The following is an 18029-nucleotide window of genomic DNA, read 5'->3' as shown; positions in this document are numbered from 1 at the left end:
CTAAGGATCAAGTAATTTGGTTTAAATTTTGTAGTCCCAATTGTCTATTTTACCACCAATTATATGAACAACTTTTCTTTCAAACCCTTAAATTTTTCTCTTACTTGAACGTTTTAAATTAGGGAACTTTAACGAAAAGTACCTGGTACTGTTCACTTTAACGAAAAACCACATTTTTATACTAAAAAGTCAATCATGGTACTATTCACTTTACCCTTTATTTTGTCCTTATCATTAAAACTCAAAATTTTCAAGCTCTTTTCATTAGTTTTTCTTTTAAATTATCTGGCAAAGCGTGAGATTCGGAGAGAATCTCAACCCCACCCGACACCCCTCAAGTTTTAGACTTCTAGCTTGGGGCCCCACGCTCTTGGGCTCTGTATTTTGATTTGTCTCCATGCAGGCGACTCTTACATGTATTAGGCAAAAGGCAAAGCTACTCACCAATTCTTTGCCTTTTTTTTTTTTTTTTTCAAAAAATCTTATTTACATTAAGATGAGGGGGTAGGTTGAGCCTTACAATAGATTAGTATTTTGAAAGAGAGTGGGCTGAGCCTCAATTTTTTGCTTTGTTCATAAACAAAATTTTGTGGTTAATTAATTTGATAATTTGTGGTCTTAGGAAACTTTAACGAAAAGATCTATGTACTGTTCATTTTAACGAAAAACCATATTTTTACCCTGAAAAGTCAATCTTGATACTATTCACTTTATCATTTATTTTATCTTTATCGTTAAAACTCAAAGTTTTCAAGTCATTTTCATTAGTTTTCATTTTTATTTTTGACAAAGGTAAAATTCATTACTAACAAACCAAATATACACAAACATAGGCCCAATTATAAATAAAACATAAGACTAAAAGATAGACCCACAAAGCAAAAAAAACCCAACCCAATGGTTGAGCCCAAATCACAAGAAGTAATCCAATGGTAAGGGCACAGACTGCGGCTCTTCAATAAAATAAAAAATGATGGGAGATCTTGGCTTTGATGCTTCGAGCTAGTGAGTCTGCTTGACTGTGGCCACGGACATGATGAAAATTTCTATAGCTTCCCAAAGTTAGGGTTCGAAAGGGATGGATAACAGTTGCTTATCACTAGTTGTGCTCCCTTTTAAAAAAGAAAAAAAAATGATTGAGCCCACAACAAACACACAGAAAGCAAAAATCCTTGCAGCTTTGTTGGTGCCACAACTGAAATTGATTGAGGCCCCCCACAAGCACCAGAGATCACGCCAGCAAGAGCCCCATAATTGAGAAAGAAAAAGGCCGCATCATCCTCAAAGGACCACCACAACGACCACCGCCACAAAACCAAGAAAGCAAGCGAGAAGAAAGATTCCACGAGCAACATCGCTGACAAGGGCAAACACCAGGAAGGACCAACAAGGGCCAACAAAAGTGGTGATGCGAACATCCGAACCAAAACTCTACTCCCTCTTCCATAGATCCGTGACAAATCGCAATGAACACCAACGGTTTAGTCATGCATATATATAAGCTTTTAACGTAGAATATGGTTTGCCTCTTGAAAGTTATATTCAACTATTCAAAGCACTGCAACTTTCAATTGTTGTTTGGCTTCCAACTTCATACATGAAGGGCTCGAACCAGACTTGGATTATACCTTGAACCCGCGGACATCGTAGGCCTCTTCTGCTTCTATAAATAGAATAGTCTACTGTAAAATTTATTTGTTATGTCAGTGAGTTTCTGCACATTCCGGTTCAAAGGAGCCTTGTGAAATTGCAATGCTTCGTATTATGGGAGATGAGTGTCAATAACTATTAACACTAGTGTGATGCGTAATTCTTTTCAAAGTCAAAGTGTCGATCACTTTCCTCAACTCGAGTTTAAGTTCATCTAGTTTGTTTGACTATAATACTTACATGTATTAAGCCTTTGTTTGATACTGAGGTGATTATGAAAAAAGTGGCTATAAAAAAAAACTCCCAACTTTTTTATGTTTGGTAAACATTCAACTTCAGCTTTTTTTTCACAGTTTTGGGTGAAAAAAAGCCAAAAACACAAAGTTGCAAAACCCAGCTTTGAAAAACCAGCTTTTTTTTCACATTTGTTTTACATAAAAGTTTATCAAATACTATAATACAACTTTTTTTTTTCAAAAGCACTTTTACAAAAAAGTTTACCAAATACTCTGCTGCTTTATTTCATAGCTATTTATTCTCACAGCACAGCAGAAACTGTTTTTTTTCAAAGCATAGCAATACGAAACCAGCCCTAAATACAATCACCATTTGACAGTCATATATATAACTTATGTGATGTGAATACATGTATTTAGGGCTGATTTGGTATTGCTGTGCTTTGAAAAAAAATTGTTTTTGCTGTGCTGTGAGAATAAGCTCATTTTTGCTGCTTCATATTTTCAGCTCTTTTAACCAAAAACTGTGAAAATAAGCTGAAGTGTTTACCAAACACTTTTTTGAGCTCAGCTTTTTTAGATACCCACTTTTTATAAAAGCACCTCAGTACCAAACCAGTACTTAGTATAATCACCACCTGAACGTCGAGATGATAATTATATTAATTACATGTAAGAATTGTAGCCAAATCCCTAACTTGTATTGATGATCGTTTTATAATAAATAATTTGTATGATTATTTATAATTTTCCCATGTAATTTTTAACACTTAAGTTAGAAAAGCAGCCATACCATTTATTGAGTCAAATAAATCATTTATTTTATTAAATTTTTTGATGAGAAAATGAAAAATTAATAAGAAATTGTAGCGAGTCCCAAACAATACCATAACAGAGTTTTATTGGTTAGATCATATATGTTATGACCTATGAATTTTAAGAAGCTTAAGGTATGAAACGAAGTTTCATTGGTTAGAGCATATATGTTATGACCTATGAATTTTCAGAAGTTAAAGGTATGTCAAAACTTTAATTGAATCATGCAAAAAATGAATAAATAAATAAATTTGTCATATTTTAAAGTGTTCAAATGTTGTATGATTTGGTTAGATCACCATTGGGGATTTTCTTCAAGTTGATGGTAGTGACAAGTACCAACAACTACAAGTCTACAGGGTGGATAAGTCAGTTTCCAATGAGGAACCTATAAAGTCGATTCACCATCAAGTTGATGGCAATGGCACCAAAAAAATGGTGGACGACTGAAAGTGAGTTTTTAATGACTTACAGAATTAATTTTGATTAGTCAAGGGACTTCTAATTTTTCTTTGACTTTTTCTCTTAAAGTTGTAGGGGCGTTCAAACTGGCGTACAAGTGGAAATGCACACTACATTGAGTAGCTAGTTTAACCCGTAATTGTTTTCATTACTTTATTTATCATTTTTTTTTGCAAAAGGAGCATGTTTAATCATTTTCTCTATTTTTTAGTTAAATTTTAGCCAAAACGGCTAAGAAGCTATTTTAGGAGCTCTAAACAATTTCTATTCCAATCATACTCTCTAATTTAGGGAGTCGTAATACATGTGACTTGTAGTTCAGTAATACAAGTGTTTTCAAGATAGCTCATAGCTTGGTGCCAACTCTCAAGTTTACTTCAAATTGTCCAATCTTACCCTCTAAATTTCTTTTGCCCTAACATATTTCTCTCACAAAAATCATATTTCTATTACATTAGAAATGATTGAACTCTTTAATTATTTTTCCTAAATATATTTTTGTAATCTCTTTTACTAACTCAGTTAACTCTCGTATGACTTATTATTTAAAAATCAATTATATTTGCGTTCATCTTAGTAGTATTTCTCCTCTCATGGTTAACTTCCGAGCTCAAACTCATCAAAGAAAATATATTATTTTTATTATCCATTTAACAAACAAAAGAAAAGTGTGAGAAAGGAAAATTAACCTAGAACCTCGAATATAGAGATAAAAATTCTAAATTTTGTTGACCTATAAACCTTTTGCGACCTGAGTTCATTTAAAATTTTATTTTTTGTCTGGAAACAATTTTTTTGCCAAAATCTGAAGTACCCCACAACTCCAAATATATGACTAATTTCGAACTCGAAAAAGTTAAAGATATTTCAGCTCATTTTTAACCTTTTTATTTGTTGGGTAACATTTTAAAAGTTGGAAATTTGATTAGTGCTTTACCAATTGACCATAATGGTTGTTCAAGAACATTATAATGTTTCCAAAAAGCAATGAAGTGATGGTTGGAAATTGGAATCTTAATAACTTCCATGTTAGAAAATAAGAGGATTTAATATTAATGGGTTATAATTTGGGTCCAAATTCCATAATTACACACAAAAATAAATGTTTCTAATAAATAATAAGAGTAATAAAAGAAAATATTAATGAGACAACAGCGGTACAGCGCGGATGGTAATCCCCAAAATATTCGCCACCGAAACCCTAGAGACAGAGACATCTTGATGTGGATAACCCCTACAAACCTTTTTAATTGAGTTCGAATTTGGAGCGCTTTTTCCGATAGAGGTACGTAATTGGAAGCTTTTTGTAATTAAAACTCTACTCGGAATTCAATTTTGTGCTGGCATTGATCCAGGTCAGTTTTTGGTTTTGGGTTTGTTTGCAATTTGCAGTGGTAATTTGATTTGGGGGTTTCTGGTTGGATTGGGGATTGGACTGCATGTTTGGTTGATTGGAAGGAAAAGTGCTTTTAGGAAGTGGGTTTTGCATAGAATGTGGTTTGTGTGCTTTTGGTTCAGTGTATTCGAGCGCATTGGTGTTTCAGATCGTAGGCAATTAATTATATTTGGAGTTGTTTAAGTGCGTGTTGATTTTCGGGATCCTTTCGGTTCTTTGTGTTTTGGAGATTCAGTTGGAGATTTTCAATGCATATTTGGATTTGCAGCTTCGAAGTGTAATTCATTGAGGATTTTCTGGTGATTTGAAGTATGATTTCGAGGTGGGGGCGGTGTTTTCGATGATATCTTTGCAAAAGAATTGTGGGTTTGTTGATGTGAATTTGGAAGTGTAAGAAGTTAAGTCTGTTTCTGCATAGCGTTTTTCAAGTTTCGGACTTTGGAAAAAGAATCTGGGTTTCCTGAATGAGAGGCTCTAGTCGAAGGAGAAGGAAATAATACTTAAAGAATTTGTGGATTTGAAGGTACAATGACTGGAGGGTCATTCGGTCTACGTACAGGGAGTTATGGATCACTACTACAACAACAACCGATACAGAATGGTCTTTCACATAATCAGCCAACACCTATTCTTACCCGCAAGTCTTCAAAGTTGCTTCTTTCCGGTTCAAGGGAGAAGGAAAGAGTTTTGCCCTTTGTCTGTAGATTCTTGGGTCGAAAGCGAGTCACAATGCTTCTTTTGGTTGTCCTTGCTCTTTTGGTTTTCGTATTCAATTCCTTCACTGTAAATAGAGGTTTGTTTTCTTTATCCCTGCTGCTTTTAAATCCACAGTAATGTATTCATTTTTAAAACAGGAATTCGTAAGAGTACATGCATGAGTTTATACCAGTTGAAACTTTACAAGTAACCGATTGTCTGAGCTTAGTATTATTTTGCATAATCAGAAGCTGTCTTGATATTGGCTGTGATTGAAAGTATGGAACAAACATGATTATTGTTTACACCTTGATATATTGTAAGAAATATCACTCAATTGAGTTTACCTAGCTGTATCTATTTCTTCATAATTGGAGCTAGTATGTTTGAGCCTTGCTTGTTGATGTCGGAACGAATTCTGATTTTGTAGAATGTTTTCCCATTTTCTGTACAAATTCATTTATTGTTCTCTACAATTCTTTTAAGTAAGATAATGCATTTTTTTTTTTTATGATGATGGACCAGAAAGCACTAATGTCATTATGACTCAACATAGTGAAAACGTAATACCTTATCGCGAGGAGATGTCAAGTAGTTCCGTAACTTTTGAAGACGTGGAAGACAGACATGACATTAAACTTCCTTCTCCCCATTCCCTTACTCAACCATTTGCTGTTCGTGGAAATGCCCCTCTATTGCCTCACCACTGTGAAAATTTTGCATTTCCCCCGCCTCCTCCTCCAACTGATCGAAAACGCTATGGACCACGCCGTAAGTTTTTGTATTTTTCTTTATTCTTTCAGTGTTTTTTTTTATGGGTTACACATTCTTTCAGTGATTTTTTCGGTCGCCTATTCTTTCAGTAATATACCATGATATTCAATATGGTTTAACATCTTTACATGAACTTGAGAAGTTATCACAAACGTTCTGAGGTGATGCATATCCTGTTGCTGAACCATTGAATTTATTGTTCAATTTCTTTCAGCATGCCCAGTATGCTATCTACCTGTGGAGCAGGCTATAGCTAGTATGCCAAGCTACCCCTCAGAATCACCTGTCCTACATAATTTGACATATGTTTATGATGAAAATCCTACTAGAGTTGAACCACATAGGGGTTCTGAATTTGGTGGATTTCCAACTCTAAAGCAGAGAAATGACTCTTATGATATAAAAGAATCCATGATGGTCCACTGTGGGTATGTTTACTCTCATCATTTGTTTTGCCTTGTTGCTTTTTATTAATTAATGATTTTGTGATCCTTTTCAGTTTGTTCTTCTATCGATGATTGCATTGACCCTTACTTGTGTTCTCTTGGTGCTTTTCAGATTTGTGAACGCAAGCAAACCTGGTCACCGGTCTGGATTTGATGTTGATGAAGCTGACCTTATGGAGTTGGAGATGTACCATGATGTCATTGTTGCATCAGCTGTCTTTGGTAAATCTGAGCTTAAGAAATCGTGGGATGTTTGCTTAACCGTATGCATATGGTTTACTTTTTCTCATGGTTGCATCTGTATCCTTGACAGGAAACTATGACATAATACAACAGCCAAAGAACATCAGTGAGTTTTCAAGGAAAAATGTTCCATTCTACTTGTTTATTGATGAAGAGACAGAAGCTTATATGAAGAATTATAGTGTCCTGGGAGACAGTAAGAGGATAGGGTTGTGGAGAATTATTGTTGTCCGCAACGTTCCTTACAGTGATGCAAGGCGTAATGGAAAGGTCAGTTTGTTTTGATTGATTTGGTTCATCCTTTTGGCCACATCCCACAATGTAGCTTGGATCAGTTGTTATTTAAAATTTATTTTTGGTTTCAAGGATTTACTGGTGCTTTTAAATGTTTTGTTTCTTCCATGCTGCATTTATAGATAGGAGATTTGGTATTTTTAAGATTAGTTTATATGATTCATGGGAATTGATAGAAGCATTGCAAAGAAACACACATAGACAAGCATGTATGAGGATGCTGATATCATACAGAGATTGGTATAATTTGAGCATAATTCCTATACCAAACCGGCCTGGCCCTTTTAAAAGAAAAATATTTTTGACCGATCTGGCTGCAGCATCCAGCTCACATTCAACTTCTGGTCTTGGTTATGTTCCAAGTGCTGCTTGCCAAGTTGTAGTTGAACCTTTAACCTGTAGATGTTGGGCTTTGCAACTGGAGTTTGGTCTGTTGTCAAATTGGCACTCCTAACCTTGGTTTTGGTGTTCCCTTTATGCAGTGTATGGATTTTAGGAAAAGTTATTGTCAATCTATTATATCAGGTGGTGCTTTTAATTTAAATTAATAAATAGTGGCGTGCTATCCAGAATTTACTCCATCTGGATTAAAAGGGGTTGGGGAAGTTTTTAGATGTTATTGACACTTAATGTTTTTGTGGCAGATTCCGAAGCTTCTATTGCATAGGATTTTCCCCAATGTCAGATATTCTATATGGATTGATGGAAAGCTTCGGCTCGTGGTGGATCCTTTTCAAGTCCTTGAGAGGTACACTTCTTTTCTGACTAATGCCATGTGCACGCCTGTAGTAGTATAGTTGAGAATCTGAAATTACTACCCTGCCTCATACAACAACCGGGTGTTTGCTTAATTATCAGTAATTTTAACTGTGATTCTTTAATCCAGCATGCACTTTATGTAACAATGTGATATTGCAACCAGTTCTTATGCTGCTGTGCAAATTCATTCGTTTTTGAGTTTTACATAAATAAACCTTGATTTTTGAGTACTTAAATAATGTTACAGGTTCTTGTGGCGTCAGAATGCAAACTTTGCAATTTCAAGGCACTATAAACGGTATGATGTGTTTGTAGAAGCTGAAGCTAACAAAGCTGCTGGAAAGTATGATAATTCCACCATTAATGAGCAGATTGACTTCTATATTAAGGAGGGTTTGCAACCTTATTCAGAGGCTAAGTTTCCAATAACCAGTGGTAGGTCATTTATTCACGTGCTGTCATATGTAAGCTTATGCATACATATGGCAGTGTATGTTTTTCTGCTTCGGTTTGCATGTAGTAGCATTATCTTTCTCTTTGATCTGGAATGGGTGCTTTGTTCTGTGACTTTCTGCAGATGTTCCTGAAGGTTGTGTTATAATAAAGGAACACATTCCCATCACAAATTTATTTACCTGCAATTGGTTCAACGAAGTTGATCGATTTACCTCCAGGGATCAGTTAAGCTTCTCCACAGTGAGGGATAGAATCATGAGAAAAGTTGATTGGAGCATTAATATGTTTTTGGATTGTGAAAGGCGGAATTTTGTAATTCAGGTAATATCTGTGGTTTGAAAAATTACTGTATTTCATTCAACATGTTTTGTTTATTTGGAATATTTTAGGTTTGTCAGGATGTTGTAGAGTCGCAGGGTTCTGTTGAGCGATTAGGTCTTTTTATTTAGTTCCACCAACGCTTGCATCTGTGTTTTGCAATCTTGGAGATTTAGATGCATTGTTGTGCTAACGGTGCTCTGTTTAGAGTCCGGGAATGACTTGGAAAATGGCTCATTTTTCCCAAATAGAAATTGTGTGCTGTTTGAACGGTTCTTTTCATCTTCATAGCATATGAAGGTAAAAGCTTATCCTCAGCACGAAGGTACTAGTCAAAGTAGATTAACTAATGGTAACTGGTAAAGTTTACTAGGATAGGATGTCAATGTGCCGAACTATGCTATAAGGTCCTCCTGTCTCTTTTTCGTTCTCTTCCTTTGAATGCATAAGCTTTACATGTTATTATATGTTCATAGTGATTGCAATGTACAGGCATACCACAGAGAGTTACTGGAGCACATGCCTCCTCCCCCACCTCCTAGGGTTATTGTTCGTCGTCCGCCATCTTTGTCTCATGGTACCACATCTGTAAAGACTCCAATCGGGAAGAAGATTTCTCAAAAGCGTGTTCGAGGAGATAAGAAGCGCCATCGTAAGGTTGCTGGTGGTAGTAGAGACAGCAAGACATTCTAATTTTTCTTTTTCTTGTTTTCCCCTTGAGAAATCTTTGAATATAGGAAAAATGTAATCTTCCTCCCCCCTTGTCACAAATTATATGTCGCGGGGTAGGAAGATTTGGTTAGATATGTGCAGGATAGGAAAGGACAGATAAAAGAAACTCAAATTTTTGTGTTGGAATTGTTGATATCATTCAAGTTTTTGTTCCTTTTTCTCCATAAATAGGGGTAAGGCTAGCCGACATTCACCTCTCCCAGACCCTGCGTAAAGCGGGAGCCTTGTGCACTGGGTACGACCTTTTAGCTGTGTATAATCTTTTGCCATGTTCCTCGTGCTTCCTCCAGAAAACTAGTGACAGATAAATATTGTTTGACGTCCCATTTCAGAATCCTTTTTCAACGTGTTACGGTTTGTCTTACCAACGTTGATTTTGTTCATTTTTTCGTATTGACACAAAACGATCAATCGTTCATCGTTTGAGCTCTTAATGTGAAGGGCTGGGAAAGCTAAAACATACAAGGAAAGCAAATTGTGCAGAGAAAATGGAGGTTGTTGATGCACATGCCATTGAAGGTGGGAGACGAGATGCGAGGAGGTTTGCTTTTGCAAGATGGAAGGAGAGGAGCTGTAATCAAGGTGGGAGATGAGTTTGAGGGATTGAGCAACACACCAAGAGTGGCGATTTCCGGACATGACGTGTTACACGATTTGCAATTCGCATGAATATAAAAGTATAAAACACGTGAATAGGATTAAACATAAAATTTCTCAAATTTTTTTTGAAAGTATGAGATATTGTATTATTAAATTATTGCTTTTATATATTTTGTTTACTAATCAACCTGTGGATTGACACGAACACGACATAAATATAAATAAGTTAACTCGATGCATTCAATGATTCAATCCCTAATAATAAGCAAATGTCCAAAGATAAGCCTTTTGAATAAAAAAGAAGGCCACTTCGACTTCCACTTCCAGTTCCACTTCCACAGCTGTAGCCTGCAAGTGAGGTGGTGGTCTCATTTGATGGTGATTTCTTCTATGTTATGTAAATCTCAATGCATTAAGATATAGTAAAGTTGCTGTCATTGGGCTGGTATAGGAGAGAACAAAGCAGGACAGCTTGCTTGTACATGGATTTACAACCATCCATCTAAAAGCCTTTGCCTTTTGGTGCAGAAGATTTGTAGTTGTTTTTTGGTTTTATGTGCAGATGCAGAAGATCCTGTCAGCACCAGCTCACAGTGTGAAGCGGGTTTCCTAATTCCATGTGGAAAAGTTTGAAAGATTCACAACTTGAAGTGGAAGTCCCTTCAAAGTCCTACTTCTTATACAGATTTTGCTGAGTAAGTAACTATTCTTTTCTTCAGACGATTTTAAATTTGACGAATCATAATTTAAAAAAGGACGTGAGAAAATATTTTCTTGAATATAGTATTTTTTTTGTCCATGTAATAAATTTAGCCTAAAGTAAATTAGAAAAATAATGTAGACCCCCAATGGTTCCATGACTCCACAAATGTTTCAATTGCTTTGCAGAACAGGGAATCAAAAGCAATGTTTAAAACGAAAACTAATGAAAATGTTTTAAAAGCTTTGAGTTTTAACGATAAGAACAAAATAAAGAGTAAAATAAATAATAACATGATTGCGTTTTTAGTATAAAAAAAATGTAGTTTTCCGTTATGTTTAAATGTATAGTCTTTTCCATTTAAAGCATCTTTAAATATCTACAGCTAATCAAATCAATTAATATAAAATAAAAATTCACCACAAATAGAAAAATCCCTCCACTGACAATCAGCTGTTCGGCATGTTGTAGTTGCTGAAATATCTCAATCGAGATTCATTCCTCTTTCCTCTCTCCCCTTTGTCAAAACTGCAAAACCCCCTTTTTTCCAATTTCATTTCCTATCAGAGCCACAAGGATTTGATTCATGTGAAAAACATTGATAAATAAGGTTTGGGGTTTTGTTGGGGTTTTCCTTGTTTGAGGTTTGATTCTTTATTTCAAACCTTAAAATCTTGAAATCTTGGTCTGTTGGTCTATCTGTCATCTGGGTTTCTCGAGTTTTAGAGTGGAAGCTAATTAAGGTTGGCTTCTGATTAGTTTACTTGCTCTGGTTTCTGGGATTTGTAAAGTGAGACTTCAGGGTTTAGGGTTTTTGATATATATGTGATCTTTTCGGAGATTTTTATTGAGCAAACTGTGGATGGTTGAATAAAATGGAATTTCGTTTTGTTCTATGATACAAGCGATATTCTAAACTACGGATAAGGGGATTCAAACTTGGTACATAGGAGAGCACATCTTCTTTTGCTAATGTGACTACGCCCACGTCTCGAAGTTTATCCGTACATGTAGAGAAGAAAGACTAGGGTTTTACTTGAGATTTTGAGCTATGGGGTTATCTGGGTTTTTCCTAATATGTATGCTCCACTCTGTTGTTGCTTTGATTTGTGGAGCTTTGATGATGTTTTACTCTTATGAATTCTCTGTGTTCATCCATGGCCATGATACAGCAAGCAAGCTCCAAGGATCAACACCTCACGACCGGCTTTTGATCCGAACCGCAGATTCCTTCTCCGGTCTGCTCCTATTTGCCATTGGATTCCTTCTATTCATGGTTGCTTTTGTCAAGGACAACAAGTTCCAGAGCTTCTTTGCCAAGGGTTGTGTGTTGCTTCACATTTCTATGGCCATTTGGAGAGTTTACTTTGAAAGGGACCTTCAAGACCTAGCCGGAGACTGGCCAAAACAGGTCGCCGGCGACATCACATTGGCGCTTTCGTGGGCATTACTTCTTGTGTACTCATGGAGGGAGAAGTATGATTAGCAAAGAACTGCAGTTGCCTTGCTTGAAATTCCATGGTGCTCCGAAGTTTCTTATATTTCAGGGTTGCACATTTTTCATTTGTTGGAAATGGAATTGTGGTTTTCGTTCCTCAGCTTCTTGGTCATATGATGTTGGAAATGGGAATCATCATGTCTAACAAAACAAATGATGTTGAATTCTGGTAACTCCAAGAATTGCAAATAAAGAAAAACAAAGATTAGATTTCACACTTGTGGTTAGTTTATAGGTTGTTTGGATCTTGTTAATCTTGAACATGTTCTACAAACTCCCTTGTTCATTTGCAATTTTGCACATTCAGTTGTGCCCCTCTTGTAAATTTCCTCACACTATAGATCGAATAAAATGACGGGAAATGCATTTACTTATATCTTTCACTTGGTTTTACGACTTATGTCTTTCACTTGGTTGGACAACAATGTGTGACAAATTAATGTAATTCACGTTTATATTTTTCAGAATTCGTAAAAAGAGTACAACGTACAGTTAGAAGGCCATTCTTAACATGGTTTTGGCAGTTTGTGCTACAATTTTATATTGACGTTAGGTTAATTTGTTTGATAAGAAAAAAAAAGAAGAAAAGAAAGAGTCAATTTGATAAAAGCTATAAAAAAATAAATAAAAAAAGAAAAGAAAAAGAAATGAAAGTTTTCAGCATATATTTTGTAGGCCCACTAAGCCCAACACAAGAGTTGACCCTCCGACACAATGCGTGCGTGATCAATTAAGTTAATTCACGTTTGTATTTTTTAGAGTTTGTAAAGAAGGTACAACATATAGTTAGAAGACCATTCGTAACATGGTTTTGGCAGTCTGTGCTACAATTTTATATTGACGTTAGGTTAATTTGTCTGATAAAAAAAAGAAAAAAAAGAAAGAGTTAATTTGATAAAAGCCATAAAAAAAATTAAAAAGAAAAAGAAATGAAAGTTTTCAGCATATTTTTTGTAGGCCCACAGAGCCCAAGACAGGGGTTGACCCTTCGACTCATACGCGGCCCAGTTTTAGCCTCGAAATTTTGAGCGGCCACTTTCGTCTTCAGAGAACAAATACCTTTTCTCTGCTCCCACTTTCTGCCTTCCAGAAAACGCAAAGCTTCTTCCTTTCAGCTTCTCCTCCTCCTTCCTTTTCAGCGGTAAGTAATTCCTTCCTTCTCTCATACATTTCTGTTACCAATTTCGTTACCCTTCTGAGACATATTTACTTGTCCATCCAATAAATTATGTATGTAAAGTTCCAAAATCTCTGTGGTTATGGCTGTGTTGTTGTTTGATTAGATGGGTTGCTTTACTTTTCATCTGGGTTTTCTGCTTTGCCTTTGTATTTAATATTTATAGTTTCTGCTGCTTTTGGTGAATATGTAGTATTTATGCGGGAGTTTGCTTGTGGTAACAAAGTGCCCACCGTATGTTTGAAGAAATGCCCGAGTGGGTGTTGGATAAAGGACGTGTCTTGAATCTTGATTGAAATCCGGAACTATGGTGAAAATTTTTATTTCTTCATCTGGGTTTTTTGTTTTGGGATCCTGTGGATTTGTGCTCGTTTGGAGAAGTAGGGTTTAGGGTTTTTGCTTTTCGGTTGATTTCCTCACTTTTACACGAGCTAGTGTCTAGTGATTAGGCTAATCCGTGATTAACGTATTGTAGGGGGTGTTTTTCTATAAATTACGACGCCATATCTCTCTCTTCCATTCAATCTGTTTAGGTATGATATGGTGCATACCATCCTTCATGAATACATGTTGATCATTGAGGCTGCTCTGAGTGAAGCTGATGTTCTTTGTTTTCTTTCTTGTTTTTTAGTAGCATATTTCTGTTAGGTCTTGAAGAACTTTGAGAAATGGGTGGACTGCCGGCAGAAAATACTTCCTCTGCCTTGGTTTTGCAAAGGTCACAGCCTAATCAAGGATCAGCAGTCACTACTCCTGCTCTGGACACAAAGCCAAAGAAGAAGATCTGCTGTGCTTGCCCGGATACTAAGAAGCTGCGAGATGAATGCATTGTAGAACATGGTCAAGATGCTTGCACAAAATGGATCGATGCTCATCTCAAGTGCCTTCGTGCAGAGGGCTTCAGTGTTTGAAATATCCGGATGGTTAAGATAATAAATTGAAGGCTATGTTCAACAGTTTTGAAGGGAAACCATTTACTTTAGGTTTAGACATACAACATGGTAATATTTGAACGTTGGTGAATAATACAAGGAAGAAGAGCTTCTGTAGTTCTGTCTACTGTTAGATGCAACCATATTTGACTTGTATATACTTAAATATTACTGAGACTTACACCTTCAAACGTTATAGAGTTACAACATGTGATCTTAATATATGCTATTGTCTTGGCTAATTGTAAGGCTCTCTCGAATTAGTTTATCATTCAACTATTCGTAAATTCCTTGATGAACTAATGCCTTGCTAACCTCTTATTCACGAGGATTAACATAAATAAACATACACGCCTAGTTGGTGTTGTCTCAAACGAATCATGCGATGTTATGTGGCTATGCGTTTCATTTCATGTAAATCCCTTTCCCTAGTCACACCACCCATACAGTGAAATGGGATTTCTATTTCCGCGTTTTGTGCCATTCGTTTTGGTGGCTCAAGGAGCAAAAGGAATCAAAACATCTTCAAATGCTAAATAAAATGATTGAGCATTCTAATCTTCTCCCATTTAATACCAATCCCAAGATCCAAAAGGGTTTCCAATAAGAACATATTGGACATATCCATCATATTTTATTTCATTTTTATATAACGGTGATAACGGAGGGATAATCGAACATCAAACCTCAGATGAAAGGGTAAATTAAACTACTTGAGCTATAAGTCCATTATCCACAATATTGTATGCAAGAATACATCTATTACATTCCTATCTGCAATTCCTTGATTAATTGCAGCTATGATGTGAAGCAAAATTATGGTTAGGGAGAAAATAAAATGGAATTAAGAGAGCCAAAGCATGTATTCTAATAATATCATTTCATAACATCACAAGGCCACGAACATGGCGATTACATGACACAATCACAGAGACAGTGACAGGTTTTCACAGACACTACATGTCACTCAACAGACACAAATACTATAAACAAACCAAAGACAAAGCCACAACGTTGTTTTCCCACAAACACTTTATTCGTTTACATCTTTAATTTGGTTGTATGGGTTTAGTGACCACAGGTGCAGCTCACACATGAGCAGCCTGTGCCGCACTTGCACTTTCCGTCGTGCTCGGCGGCAGGAGCATCCACGAAGACGGTGTCCATGGAGCTGCAAAATTAATCAAAACTCTCCACAGTTAGTCTGAAGGAAACAAAGAGAAGAAAAGTTAATTCTTAAAATGTATTGAAGTTTATGACAAAAGTACCGGTTCTCAGTCTCAACGATCACCAAGTCGTAGCTGTTTCCCTTCTTCCTGCGATTTAAAAAATTGGCATTTTAAAGCTTTGAAGGCATATATGCACCAATTAGATCGAAAAAAATGAATCCGAAACAGCAGATCTTCAACGTCAAGAAGAGAAATACCACATACTAGAGCTAAATCATTTCAGTTAAGCCCTCCATCAGTTATTAAGCAAGTAAATACCCTATATAATCTTGTTATTAAGCGAGTAAACTACTAGTTGGTAACCCTAGTCGAACCCTTTCTATTCGAGAAAGATTTAGGTGTCACCGAGGATATATCACCATATTCCTATAGCACTTATCACGTATCTTGATTTGATTAGCACTATAGCTAGGGTTTAGTCTTCAGCGATACATCCATGGTGTCATACCTACGAGGATATCCAAGACCTTCCCATCTGTATAGTCTATATACAGAAGAAAGACTTTCATAACACAAATACACTATCATTGTAATAAAAACTATTTCGGCTGTGTTGTGAGAATAAACTTATTTTTGCTGCTTCACGTTTTCAATTTTTTTTTTTCACCCAAAACCGTAAAAATAAGTTATTTTTAATTATTTACCAAACACCTTTTTAAGCTCAGTACCAAACCAGTATTTAGCCATGCAAGATTTACAGATCCATAACTAAACTGATAAAGAAGCATTACTTACACGCACTGGGTGCTGTCAGCGCAGTCGCAGTTGTCGCACTTCCCCGACATGTTGCAGATGAACTTAGAACTTGGAACTGAAGTGTGTTTTAGGGTTTAGCTCGAAGGGTATTTTGCTTGCTGTATCTCCAATCTGCACCATCGTCCTGAATTTATAGATGCACGGAGAGGGAAGAAGCAAGGGTGATAGTTGCTGGGAGGTGGGGCCTACAGTAGATAGTAAGGTGTAGTTGGGGGCCTCGAGGCATGTGGGAAGCACATGTCTCCCGAGAAACGTCCGAAGGAATCTTGATAATGGAGGGCTTGGTTTGCTATCCTCCTCTCGTGTCAACTTCAGTTCTCTTGTTTACAAGATGACCAAATCACTTCGTGCACGCATATTGAGATATGAGTTGATATGTATCTCTCTCTCACTCTCAAGTTCTTAACTCATGAATTGGGAAAAGATTATAGATTAATTGTTATCCCTAAAGCTCTTAGTTTGTAGTATAATTAATGGAGATAAGCATGCACTTTGGCCCTTATAAAAGACATATGGGAGAAACTTGAGTGTAATCGACAATATCTCTCATTCTAAATCTCTCATAAAGTGATCAAGAATATCTCCAAAGACTCGGTTTGTTAAACTATTTTTGAAAGAGTTAAAACTTTTTTAACGTGATCAAATATCGTGGAAGAACACATGCATGCTTCTTCAGGAAATATTTTCAAGTGCTTCATGCATAAGTACTTAATTAGTCGCAAATGTTCAGTTTATTGGAGATAATAACTGGCAAGGCGAGGTCGGATTATCCGACTCGGATACGCCCTCCTGCAGTCCTCACTCCCAAAATAACCCCATCCCCCCATCCTCCCCACTCCATCCCCATTCGGCATGGGTTTGGGAAATTGAATCATCTGTATTTTATTGACAGAGATTATATGCAGCAAATTGAAACCGCTTTAGGAGCACCAAAAACTTACTAGTGGATTGTGATTTTTTTTTTTCCAGCCTTAATGTTCATTGTGATTACTAATTAGATATAGTATAAAAATTACAGGAATATTAAAACTTGAGTAATGCTATTTATACCATGTTTTTGTACCACATTTTCATAGTGGCATCTGATGTGGACATCCATATCATTTGAAAAATTTACAAAACCTAAGGAAAGGAAGGAGAAAGACTCCTCGTATACCACAATCATGATTTAATTAATTAATTTTTCTTAATTATTAGTTTATTAAATAATGAACTAAATTTAAAAATTTGATTAATTCAAATGATGTGACTGTTCACATCAAATGCCATCTAAAGTGGTATGAAAATATGATACAAAAACATGGTATGAATAACATTACTCTTAAAACTTAAAAGGTTGTACTACCTTATAGGCTTATACGCATGTAAAAGCACAAATTCCCACGAAGTTTTCACCATCCAAGTGTCCAGAGAACTTGCCAAATTTGGCATCGAATTTAAGAGACGAGAACATATCTGCTTAACTTGGAACAAACCAACAAATGCTGGCCTAAAGAGAAAATAGTTGGTAATTTGCTCCTCACTTATTCGCATTGATTCTTTCTCTTGAGACCATTCTTTAAACAAAAATGCTATATATTTTTGCCCCAATTTAAATCTCATATTTGTATCATATTAATAAGAGAGTTTTAACGAAAAGCTCACGATATTGTTCACTTTATCGAAAAACCACATTTGTACACTAAAAAGTCAAACCTGCTACTATTCACTTTACCTTTTATTTTGTCCTTATCATTAAAACTCAAAGTTTTCAAGCCATTTTCATTAGTTTTTCTTATTAATAAAGATAGACCCACATATATTGATGTGCAACTTCGAATTGAATAGCTTTGCATTTTGGATTCTTGTAAATTTCTTAT

General features: G+C 35.9%; 2 protein-coding genes and 1 pseudogene across 2 annotated transcripts; 2 read left to right on the top strand and 1 right to left on the bottom strand.

The window, feature by feature from the left end:
* Positions 1-4295: 4295 nt before the first annotated feature.
* Positions 4296-9446, top strand: LOC126614893 (probable hexosyltransferase MUCI70). Its single transcript, XM_050282586.1, has 10 exons — positions 4296-4449; positions 4557-5353; positions 5782-6027; positions 6245-6458; positions 6589-6698; positions 6790-6989; positions 7658-7761; positions 8020-8207; positions 8350-8549; positions 9039-9446. The coding sequence occupies exons 2-10, from the start codon at positions 5089-5091 to the stop codon at positions 9237-9239; spliced, it is 1728 nt and encodes a 575-aa protein (XP_050138543.1). The 5' UTR covers positions 4296-4449; positions 4557-5088; the 3' UTR covers positions 9240-9446.
* Positions 9447-11010: 1564 nt separating this feature from the next.
* Positions 11011-12450, top strand: LOC126614894 (uncharacterized). The gene has a single exon (XM_050282587.1). It carries the CDS (start codon positions 11630-11632, stop codon positions 12062-12064), a length of 435 nt encoding a protein of 144 aa, XP_050138544.1. The 5' UTR covers positions 11011-11629; the 3' UTR covers positions 12065-12450.
* A 2598-nt stretch (positions 12451-15048) lies between these two features.
* Positions 15049-16316, bottom strand: LOC126614895 (metallothionein-like protein 3A; annotated as a pseudogene).
* Positions 16317-18029: the final 1713 nt, after the last annotated feature.

Source organism: Malus sylvestris, chromosome 3 (genome assembly GCF_916048215.2).
Source record: "Malus sylvestris chromosome 3, drMalSylv7.2, whole genome shotgun sequence".
Taxonomy (NCBI): domain Eukaryota; kingdom Viridiplantae; phylum Streptophyta; class Magnoliopsida; order Rosales; family Rosaceae; genus Malus; species Malus sylvestris.
Note: the sequence above shows the minus strand (reverse complement) of the source record. Positions and strands in the feature narration are given on the sequence as shown.